General features: G+C 18.3%; 3 protein-coding genes across 3 annotated transcripts; 2 read left to right on the top strand and 1 right to left on the bottom strand.

Annotated features, from left to right (window-relative positions):
• Positions 1 to 181: 181 nt before the first annotated feature.
• On the top strand, positions 182 to 1,450 carry PRELSG_0418000 (5'-3' exonuclease, N-terminal resolvase-like domain, putative; the record flags this gene model as incomplete). Its single annotated transcript, XM_028675230.1, has 1 exon — positions 182 to 1,450. One exon carries the CDS (start codon positions 182 to 184, stop codon positions 1,448 to 1,450), a length of 1,269 nt encoding a protein of 422 aa, XP_028531839.1.
• Positions 1,451 to 2,277: 827 nt separating this feature from the next.
• Positions 2,278 to 4,519, top strand: PRELSG_0417900 (conserved Plasmodium protein, unknown function; the record flags this gene model as incomplete). The annotated part of the gene is made up of 2 exons (XM_028675229.1): positions 2,278 to 3,905; positions 4,096 to 4,519. 2 exons carry the CDS (start codon positions 2,278 to 2,280, stop codon positions 4,517 to 4,519), a joined length of 2,052 nt encoding a protein of 683 aa, XP_028531838.1.
• A 608-nt stretch (positions 4,520 to 5,127) lies between these two features.
• PRELSG_0417800 (conserved Plasmodium protein, unknown function) lies at positions 5,128 to 11,367 on the bottom strand (the record flags this gene model as incomplete). The annotated part of the gene is made up of 1 exon (XM_028675228.1): positions 5,128 to 11,367. The coding sequence occupies one exon, from the start codon at positions 11,365 to 11,367 to the stop codon at positions 5,128 to 5,130; it is 6,240 nt and encodes a 2,079-aa protein (XP_028531837.1).
• Between the last annotated feature and the right edge of the window lie 859 nt (positions 11,368 to 12,226).

The following is a 12,226-nucleotide window of genomic DNA, read 5'->3' as shown; positions in this document are numbered from 1 at the left end:
GATGTTAAGATCATTAATAAAAAAAAATAAAATAATAAAATTTGGATGATGAGTTTATATATTTTTTATTTAGTAAAAATTAAAAAAAATAAAAAGAAAAATTAAGAAAACATGTAAGAACATGAACATATTTAGATTGATGGTATTTAGGAAATTAATAAAAAAAATCTCAGAAATAAAAATGAATAAAAAATTTTATATAATAATTATTTCTATCAAATATTTTCTTTTATTCAGTAAAGCGAAAATTAAGAAAAATAAATATATATTTTCAAAGAAAAACTTAAATAATTTAACATTTTTAGAATCGTCATTAAGGGAGTTTTATTCTATAAACAAATTTCTAACAAAAAGAAAATTCATTTCAAAAATAAACGTAAAAAGAAAAAAAAAAGAAGAAAAAATAGAAAAAATTGGGAATTATGAAACATTTTTAATAGTTGATGGATCGTCTATTTTATTTAAAAATTTCTTTGGTATGCCTTTTCTAAAAAATGATAACGAAATAAATTTAAGCACTATATATGGATTTATTCAATCATTAAATAAAATTTATAATTTATTCTTACCATCTTATGTTGTTATTGTATTTGATTCTAAAACATCAAATGACAATAAAAAAAAGATATATGCAAATTATAAAATATTTAGAAAAAAAAATCCAGAAGAAATTTATGAACAACTTAAAATTGTTAGTAACTTTTGTGATCTTATTGGTATAAAAACTATTAGTTCAACTAATATAGAGAGTGATAATTATATTGCTAGGATCGTTGATAATATTTATAATACAATAAAGAGTAAAACATATGATATTTATAAAAATGATGAAGATAACAGAAAATTAAATGAAAATAGTGATGATTTTAAAGAAATGAATGGAAAAGATGAGATAACAAAAGACTACGAAAATAAAAAAAAAAACGATTCTCAGAGAGAATTACGTGTTATTGTTGTTTCTAGTGATAAAGATTTATTGCAGCTTTTAGAATATAACAATTTTAATAATATGAAAGTATATGTATGCCAACCAAATAAAAAATATCGTTTAGTTGACTCTAATTTATTTTATGAAGAATATAATATAATGCCTGATCAGTACTGTGATTACCTAATTTTAGCTGGTGATAAAACAGATGGAATATCAGGTGTTCCTAATATTGGTGATAAAACAAGTAAGTGCTTATTAAAAGAATACTATAATATTGACAACATATTAAAGAATTTACATAAACTACCAAGCAAATTACACAATATATTTCTTAATAATTTAGAAAATATAAATATATTTAGAAAGCTTATTAAGCTAAAATGTGAAACGAATCAATCGTTAGAATTAAATGATTACAAACAAACAAACATTAAAAATTTCCAAGAATTTCAAAATTTTGTAGATAAATATTCCTTACACAAATTATTACGAAAAAGTATAATAATTAATTACAAGTAATATATCAAAAAAGTATAATATGCAACATATTAACATTCTAATTATTTTTTTAATGTTGATATTTAACAAAATTAAAAAAAAATTTTGTTAATAGTAGATACATACATTTTTATTTTTTTGTGTTTCATTTCATTTTATATATATATTATTCTATTTAATATTATTATTTTATATATATTTTTTTCTATTTTATTTTATCTTTTTTTTTTCTTCCTCTTTAAATTATCATAATGATGAAATTTTTTGTCTTTTAATGCATACATAATATAAAAATATAAATTTTTTTCATTAAAATGAATACATAAAAATATATAATGCTTTAAAGTAAAACTAAAAAAAAAAAAAGAAAATATAATATTTTGAAATTATTTTGAAATATATGGCACTTTATTTGTTTTTTTTTCTTATTTTATATGCAATGTATATATATATATATATATTTTAATGTTTCTACAAATATGTTCTTACTTATTAATTTATTAATATTTTAATGTGTGTCTAATATTTTATTTCTTGTATTTAATATTTGTTGGTTTTTTTTTTTTTTTTTTTTTAGTTTTTAAATAAATTATTCAGTTAAATTATAATTTTTTAAAATTTTATTACTATATGTATATATATATATATATATATATATATATATATATATATATATATATATATATATATAAATTATAAAAAAAATTAATAACACTAATGTAATTACTATTATTATTATTAATAATAAAAGTTCCCATTATTGATAACATATGTTCTTATACTTGAATATTTATAATTTCAAATTTAATTTTTAATGTCTTTTTTATTTTATTGTTCATTTACTTATAATGTCTTCTTCAGATGAACTAAGTATTTTAATGCAAAATTTACAAAAATGTAATAACACAAATGAGTGTATAAATTTTGATTTAACTAGTACACTACAAGGATTTTTAAATCATTTAGACAAAAATATTTTCGAAAATTCAGAAAAAATAAATGAAAACGAAAATGAAAAAGACTTTATGAACAGTTTCACTTCTGCTGCTATTTTTGTTGAAAATTGTGTTAAAATATTTAGTCAAAAAATTGAATATTTACATAATTTAGCTCATAATACATTGTATAATATTTACAAAGAAAATAAAAATAGTAATTCTTCAAAAAAACAGTTAATTACAGCTTATGAAGAAGAATATTTATTTATTAATGAAATAAAAAACTTAAAAAATACTGCAAGTGAAAATGAAATAATAGAAGATGATTTATTAGTAAAAACAATTCCATTACCTACTTTTTTATTTTCTGAAAATATTAAAAAAAAAGAAAATAATGATGGCGAAATAAATACATTAAATAACAATAGCAATACAAAAAATGATCTTGAATCAAACAATGGAATAGAACATATTAATGAATTTGAGATATTAGAAAAAAACTCCTTAAATTCTTTGAATTTTGATAAAATGTTTCTTGAAAATGATGGGGTATTATTATTAGATATAAATGATTATAATATTTTTATAAATGATCAATTTAATTTTTCTATTCAAAATAAAAATAGTACAATTTTATTTGAAAAATATGATTTTTTTTCTAGGCATTCTACCTACTTATCAAATAATTTAAGTAAATATATTGAAGAAAAAAGAAATGTTGAAGATATATATAAAATTAATCATATTGGAGACTTATTGTGTGAGAAATTGTGTTTTGATATATTTTTATTTAAACAAGATTTTTTTGATTATGATTTTTCACTTGGTATTTTAAGAAATAAAAAAAATATTTTAAATAAATATGATGAGCAAAAAAAATGTTTTTATATATTAGATGAAAATACTCATACAGATGGAAATAAATCCTTAACAGTAGAGACTGATATCAAAATATTACCTAATTATTATGTTTTAAATTGTCAAAACATAAAAAATTGTGATGACTTTTTCAGATATATGCAACCTAACGAAATTTTAGATATAATAAAAAAAAACATTAAGAATGAAAAAAATGGAAAAGAAGAAATAAGTGATAAAGAAAATCAAGATGAAAAAGAAAAAGAAAAAGAAAAAGAAACATATAATCAAAAATATTCAAATGATCAAAAAATATTTCATCAAATAAAAATACCTGAATTATATACTCAAAAATTAGGTTTAAACTTCTCTTTTTATTATTTAGAACCGCTAATCTATAATTTAATAAAAGATTTAAAAAGAAGAAAAAACGTTGAGAAATTTTTTTCCTTAGATTTTTATGATGATAAGCCAAACTACGATTGTGAAATATTAATAGATGATGAATTTAATGATGGAAAAAATCAAGAAAATCGATTAATTGAAGAAAAATTAACTTTAGATAATTTTGTTGATGCCAGATCATTTAATGATGATATTAATAACTTTCCTTTAGAAGTGTTTGAAAAAAAAGATTCAGATCAATTTTTTGTTTCATTTGATGATGAAATTCATGACAGGTAATATTTTATTTCATTATATTTTATTATATTTTATTTTATTATATTTTATTTTATTATATTTTATTTTATTATATTTTATTTCATTATATTTTATTATATTATATTATATTTTATAGCTTGTTTTTTGTCTTTTTATTTTGTCTAATATATAATATTTCTAGTTTATTAATTTATTTTAATTTTGTAGGGTAAATAAATGGAATTTATTTCTTGAAGAAAAATTAGAAATTTTAAGAAAACAACCAAAATATGATGTGGATGATTATAAAAAGAGTATCATTAACTATACTATGAATAGCGGAGATAAGATATATTTCTCAAATATTTTAAAAGATAAAGATCAGTATCAAATATGTAGAAACTTTTTAACAACATTGATGCTAATAAATGTAGGGATTTTAGATATAAAAAAATTAAATGATAAGAACAGTTCAAATGATGTTAGTAATTACGAAATTCATATAAAAAGAGAAAATGTACAAGAATACTTAAGTTTTTCCAAGAGATTTAAAAATACAAGTTTTACTATAAAAGATAAAAAAAGAAAAACGGATGCATTTAATGGTATAAAAGATATATTACCTTTAAAAAAAAAGCCTCATAAAATTTAATCAAACATATATAGAAAAATAAAAAAATAAAAAATAATCTAATATTTTTTAGTAAATTCTTAAAGTTATTATTTATTTACTATATTACATATAAAAATGTAACTTAAATTTTCCTTTTTTAACTTTCATATGACAATAAAAGAAATATCTTATTATAATTTTTTTTTTTAAAATAATAATAATTATAAATTTATCATTCTATTATGATATAATATCGATAAATATATTTTAATTTATTATGTGCTCTCTTTTTCTTTTTTTTTAAATTAATAATTTATTAATTATCAAATAACAGTGGAAAAAAAAAAAAAATTAAAGAATTAAATTTATAATGATAAAGAAAAAAAAAAAAAAAAAGGAAAAAAGAATAAATATTGAAATGAAATATTCTTTTACAAATTGATGGAAAAATAAAAAAAAAAAAAAAATATCACATTTATAAACGTGAAAAAAAAATTATATATAAATGTATATACATATACATACTTTATATATATAAAATTTTTGTATTTTAAGAAGTCATAATTACAAAAAAAAGGAATTTTAAATTATTATAAACAAAAAAAAATAAAAAATAACTAATTAAATATACATAATATATATATATATTATTTTATTTTAAAAAAAGAAGAAATTAAATTATAAAAAACCTTAAAAAAATCAAGATATCTAATTTGAGAATAAATATAATTATCTTTTAACAAATAATCAAAATTAAAACATTTTTGATCAAAACTAGTTTTAAATATAAAATATTTTTGTAAAGGACACTTGTTAGAATCTAATAGTGTATTTAGCGGAAATTGATATTTCTTTTTTCTATTAAAAATGTTTATGTCAAAGAATATTTTTTTAAAGAAAATCTTTAAAATACCTAAAACCCCAATAACATTACAAGCATTATGATTATCAGTAGCTAGTTTAGAATAAATTTCTAAAATACTTTGCAAATTGTCTAAATTATTGTGCTCTAAGAAAAGAGCTTTATAATATAGAGATTCATGATTTTGCGCATCGGAATCTCTTAACAAATATTGCAATTCTTTTCGTTTACTTCTTATAGTGTATTCATCACCTTCATGATATTTTTTTATCAAATTAACGGTTGATTTTTTATATCCATAATAGGAAGAATATATATCGTAATACTGTTTACATACATCACAATTTTTTGAGAAACTTTGAATTTCCTCAAATATATTCGACGTATATTTCTTTTTATAGTAAAATATTTCTTGAATATCATGATTTTCTAGTAAAGTTGAATATCTCGAGAATTCAGATTCATGTAAATCCTTTCCTTCTATATTATTTTCTCCAACATAATTATTATTGTTACGTTGTTTCATTTGCTTTTCTTCTTCTAATTTAATTTGATAGTATGATATTGGCTTATGATAGCAATGCAAAAATTCGGTAATTCTGAAATATTCTAGTATTATATTCTTCATTTTTTTTATTTTTTTAATTTTCTCTTCAATGTTTTTTTCTTTTTTCATTTCATTTATTATAATTTTATCATATTTTTCAAATAAATCTATTTGACTAAAAGATTTAGTTAAGTTATATGTATCGTAATAACTGATTTCTTTTTTTTCTTCCTTTTTATTATATATTGTTTTACTTTTCGTATGTTTATTATTATTATTACTCACACTTTTTTTATAATTATCAGTTCCCTTACTATATTGTAATAATTCCATTTTCAAATAATAACAAAATTTCATTTGAAGAAAATAATTTTTTTTATCAAAAGCATTAATCATCATACAATTTTTTAGCAGTAATCCTGAATTTTGTTTTGCCTTTTTTCTATATGCATATTTAACACTTTTTTCTTTATTATATATTCTTTTTATAATTTTATCAATATTATTGGAATTTAATATAAAATCATTATGAACATTTTTATTATCATCACTATTTATATTTTTATTTTCATTACTTAAAGAAGTTTTGAAATTCTTTAATATATCTTCAATAATGTTATATTTTTCTGTAAATTTTTGCATAGTTTTTTTTTTTTTATCCCACAACAACGAAGCATTGACATTACTTGGGTGGTCTCCTAACTCTGATAACATGATAGATAATAATAAAGATCCAGTATAATCTTTGAATTCATAATTTCTTCTTAACAACTTTGTTAAAACATATAAACGCTCATTGAATAATCCAATAAAATGAAAATATTTCAATGTTCTTTCGCATTTTTCATTAAACGACTTAAATTTGGGATTTATACCTTTTAATATTAATATTCCTTTGTTATATAAAGAAATTAAATTTCCGTTTTTTGCTGATAATGCATAATATTTGTATGATTTTTTTAAATTTTCTATTTTATCTTCATTATAATCACTTAATTTAATCCCAATGTCTGTACCTGAATAATAATGACCTAATAACATTTGAGAAATATTATCTCCTTTTTCTGCAGCTTTTTTTAAGTAATATCCTGCCATCTCTAAATTTTGTTTTCTACCTAAACCAAATTTATATATATTATATTTGGCCAAAATATTTTCCAGACTTTCATCATTACTTCTTATAGCTTTATGAAAATAATGTTCTGCATTCTTAAAGGCTTTGCTAGCTTTTTTATTTAAATTAAATAGGTAATTGTTTATCATTTCATCATCCTTATCTTTTTCTTTTTCTCCTTTCAAGTTTTCTCCATCATTAGTTCTCCAAGAATTTTCAGTATTTTCATTGACCACATTAATTCTTTTAATATCTACATCAATTTTATTTATATTAATGTTATCCTCAGTTACGTTATTAACATTCATATTGCTATTATTTATATCATTTATATTTATATTATTTGAATTATTTTGATAAGTATCATTAGAAAAATCAAAAAAATTAGGTGTTCCATTCATAAAAAAATTATAATTACCTGAATTATTTTGAATATAGGATCTATCTGGCGAAACAGAATTATTTGATATATTATCTGGTGAATTATTAGTTTCATTTGAAACAACAGTTTTAGAAAGTGACTCCTTATTAACAGTTGAGAAAAAAGAATGATAATCATTAAAATTTTCCTCCTTTTTATTCTTATTATTATTTCCATTGTCATTATTATTATTATTATTATTATTATTATTATTATTATTATCATTATTATTATTATTATTATTATTATTATTATTATTATTATTATTATTATTATTATTAATATTATTATTATTATTATTATTACTCTTGTCATTTTTACTACTGTCATTATTATTATTAGTATTGTCATTTTTACTACTATCATTATCATTAGTATTACTACTATAGCTATTTTTTTTCTCATTTTTATTAGTGTTTTTTTTTTTTTTTTTCTTGTTGTATTCTTGATATATATCAAATACGGTATTATTTTTCCCATTATTCGAATTCTCTGATTGTATCAAATTAATTATTTCTTCTTTATTCATTTTCTTAATAATTTCTTCTTTTCTTGTAAACTTTTTGTATTCATCTAAATACGTATATCCTGTTGATAAAGCAGATATACTATCTCCTTGATCAGCCGCTTTTTTCCAAAATTCAAAAGCTTTTTGCTCATCCCTTTCTATGCCTATATTTTCATTTCCTAAAAAATAAATTTCTCCTAAGGCTGCCAAAGCATATGAATTTCTACTATCTGCTAATTTTAAAAAATACTCATATAAATTCTTATTATTATTATCTAAACTGTTTTGTATTAAATGCTTATGATTTTCATTTATACTTTCTTCATATATCCCACTTTCAATAGTAGATGCTGTCTTTAGAGAATCAACAACTACTCCTAAAATGTTACTTAACAAATAATCGCAAGATGTTAAAAAAGGAGATATATTATTTTTGATATATGAATTTTTATAATTTTTTTTATCATATGTAAAATCAAAATAATCCTTTAAATACACATTATTCATCTTATTTTTATATTTTAATCTAATAATATTATTTGTAAACGCCAATTTACTATAAAAATCGTCTTTAGTAGATCCTAATGAATATGATACAATTTTTGATTTTATGTGATCAACTTTGTTAGGTATTATTCTATTTTCATCAGATAAGAAATCATGATTACGTAATACTGGTTTATTTTTATGATAAATATAAAAAAAACTATTAACCGAATTTTCATTAATGCCAATTACATCATCGTTAATTTCTGTAGTAATAGATATAGACGAATTATTTACAAAAATTGGTAAATTTATATGATACAATATACCACTCAAAAAATTGCATAATCCATCTTTTCCTTTTCTTATTAAATTAATGGACTTATCAATATTTCTAGGAAATCCAAAAGGAAATTGTAGCTTTCCATTATGATCATTTACACCAATTAAATAAAGAAATGCTAATACACAATTAGTTTCATTTTTTAATTTATCAATAAATTTTTTTCTTAATAATTTTAACTGATCATGAATTTTATCTTTCATTAGCATAGGTGCAGGGGTATATGCACTTAGATTTATATTATTATAATAATCATAGTAATTCATTTCATTTTTTTTACTTATATTATTAATATCGCTCCTATTTCTAACATTTTCATTTTCCATGATTTTACTTATTCCTTCGTTCTTATCATCATCACTTTGATTATTAACTAATGAATTATTGAATTTATTTTCTTTAACTCCAAAATCAAATTTTTTCTTAAACATTTCATTTATATCAATTATATTTATTATATTGTTTTTTATCTCTTCTTCCTTACTTGCATAATTGCTTAAAAAAAAATCTTCCTTAAAAAATATACTACTTCTACATTGTATATGACCATCATAAAAATTATTCACTTCATTAAAATTATTAATAGTCATTAGATATTCATAAATATCTTTAAAATTTATTTTTTTTTTAATATGAACTTGATTTAAATAATTAAAAATATCTTTGATTGGATTGAACAATAAGGGTATGTATTTATCAGTAATATTATTAATTATATAACCATCTTTCAATTCATATCTATTTTTATAATTATTTAATTCATCTTTCTTTTCTGAAGATAAATTAAAAATTTTATTAATATTTTTTAATATGTAATTATTATACTTTCTAAAATCTTCACTATTTGCTAATTTACTGTAAGATTCTATTAGATTATTCCATAATTCATTATCACCATCTTTTATTTCTAAAACTTCTGCTTCATCTAGTTTCTCATTTTCTAAATTTTCTAACACTGTACTATTTTCTTCCTTTTTTTTTAAACTCTCCATATCATTATATTTCAAATTTTCTTCATAACTACGATCGTATAATTTATTTACATCATTTTTCATTTTATCAATATTAATTTCATTATTTACTTTTTTGCCATTTATATTACCATTATGGCCATCAAAGTATTTATTCTCTTTATTTTTAGTATTGCTGTTAATTTTATCATTGTAATAATCTCCTATATTATTATAATCGCGCATGTTGTTATATCTTTTATTTAATTCAGAATTATTCATATTTATATTTGCATTTTTTTCTTTATTCTCTTCATAATAATTTGGAATATCATCATTAATAAAATCTCTATTTACACTATCATTTATAATCATTTCATTTTGAATATTATTTATTTCATCGTTTTCCTCATCCTTAAATCTACTTCTTTTCTTTATATATCTTAAATTATCAAAGTAATATTCATTGTATAAATTATTCAATATATCAATTAAAAATTCTTTAAATGTTGAGAAAACCAATGTCATTTCTAAATCTAAATAATTTTTTATATTTGAATTGTTCTTAAATTTATATAAAATCAAATTATTATTTAATCTTTTTAGTTTTTTGAATAAATTATTACTAATAGTAACTTTATTATACCAAACATCTTTATCTATTAAATGTTTATGTTTTTCAAAAAATTGATGATTATAATGAAAAAAATAAGAATAAATAAAATCATTAAAACTCTCACAAACGTACATATGAGGAGGATAATTTCTTATAGTATTATTAATTTTAAAATGATGCTTATTATAATTATCCAGTATTTTCATAAAAGAAATTTTATTTAAGTTAACATAAAATAAAAAATTTTCTGAATTCAATAAATTTAAAACTAGTTTATATGTGTATTTGTAAGAATATATTTTATGATCATCAATATAAAATATATAATTGGTCTTGTCAAAGCATGTTTCAACTAATCTGAAACTGTTATACCACCGAAATAAAGATAAAATAAAATGTCTTTTAAAAATATTTTCTTTAATATCATATTTAAATAATTTTTTTTTTTCAATATAAGAGTGTATAAGTATATTACTACTGTTAACAAGTGTTATTATATCTTTTAACGAATTATAAATATCACTATTTATTTTTGTTTTTAGTGAATATTCTTCCAGTATATTAAAATAATCATAATTTTTGTTATTTATACTTCTTAATATTAACTCATCCATTATTTTGTCATATTTTCCAATTTCTTCTTCATATGCTAGAATGAAATTTTCCTGTTTTTTTATATTTTTCTTTCTATTTTTTATTCCTTTTTTACTTTCATTTTCATAACTTGCATTTACGTTTACATAATTTTCATTTATCTTTTTAATATCTAATTTACTTTTATTTCTGTCTTTTTCATTTTTATTTTCTTCATTAATATCACTAATTTTTACATCTTTATCTTTTTTCCTGCTTTCATTTTCATTATTAGCATCTGTTAATTTTATTTCCTTTTTAATGTGCTTGCTTAAATTTCTTTGATGATAACTTATATTGTCTTCTTCGAATTTTCTTTCTTTTTTTTCATTCGTTATATATTTACATTTAATTATTAGCAGAAAAAATGAAAATATAAAAATTAGATAAAAGACATTTTTAACCATATTTGCTCATAAAAAAACTCTTTTTTTTATCTTTTTACTTTTTGCCTTTTTTTTCTTTGTTGTTGTTTTTAGAAAATAAAGGAAATAGGATTAAAAAATTAAAAATATATTTACTAATTAATTGATTTTTTAATGTTTTTCTTAATTTTAAAATAGCATAAACTATAATACACCAATCTATGTATAAATATGAAATTAATAAACAACTTAAAATATCAAATGAAAAAAAAAAAAAAAAAGTATGTATAAAACAAAATCAAAGTCTTCTTAAACACACAAAAAATCAAATTTTTTTTTTTTTTTACTTCATCTTTTTAAAAAATTGGCATGCTCAGTAAAAAAAATAAAAAAAAATATAAAAAAAAATAATATAATAAATATAATTATAAAACTTTATTTATTCTAGATATATTTATTTTATTTATATATACAACATTCTTTTACTTATTTTTGTTATTTTTCATAAATTCAAAATAAAAAAAAAAAAAAGGTGCAAAATTATTAGATTTTTTTTTTTTTTATATATAAGAAAAATTAAAAAAAATATGAATTAAAAAACGTATAGAGAAATGCAAATAAAAAAATATTATACAATGTAAAAATACTATAAAGCTATTAAGAAAAAAAAAAAAAAAAAGTATTGTGATAGATTTAATACAAAAAAATATATATTTTTTTTTTTTAAATAAACCTGAAAAATTATTTTATTATAATCAATTTATTTTTTTTTTTTTTCACACAAATTTCATTTTTCTTAATTTTTTTTTTTTTTTTTTATTATTTCACACAACTCATTGAAATACACGATAATTTTAAGAAGCATAAAATTCTAATAGTGTAATATTATAAAAAAAAAATT

The sequence above is a fragment of the Plasmodium relictum genome (genome assembly GCF_900005765.1).
Source record: "Plasmodium relictum strain SGS1 genome assembly, chromosome: 4".
Taxonomy (NCBI): domain Eukaryota; phylum Apicomplexa; class Aconoidasida; order Haemosporida; family Plasmodiidae; genus Plasmodium; species Plasmodium relictum.
This window is presented reverse-complemented; position numbering and strand designations above follow the sequence as displayed.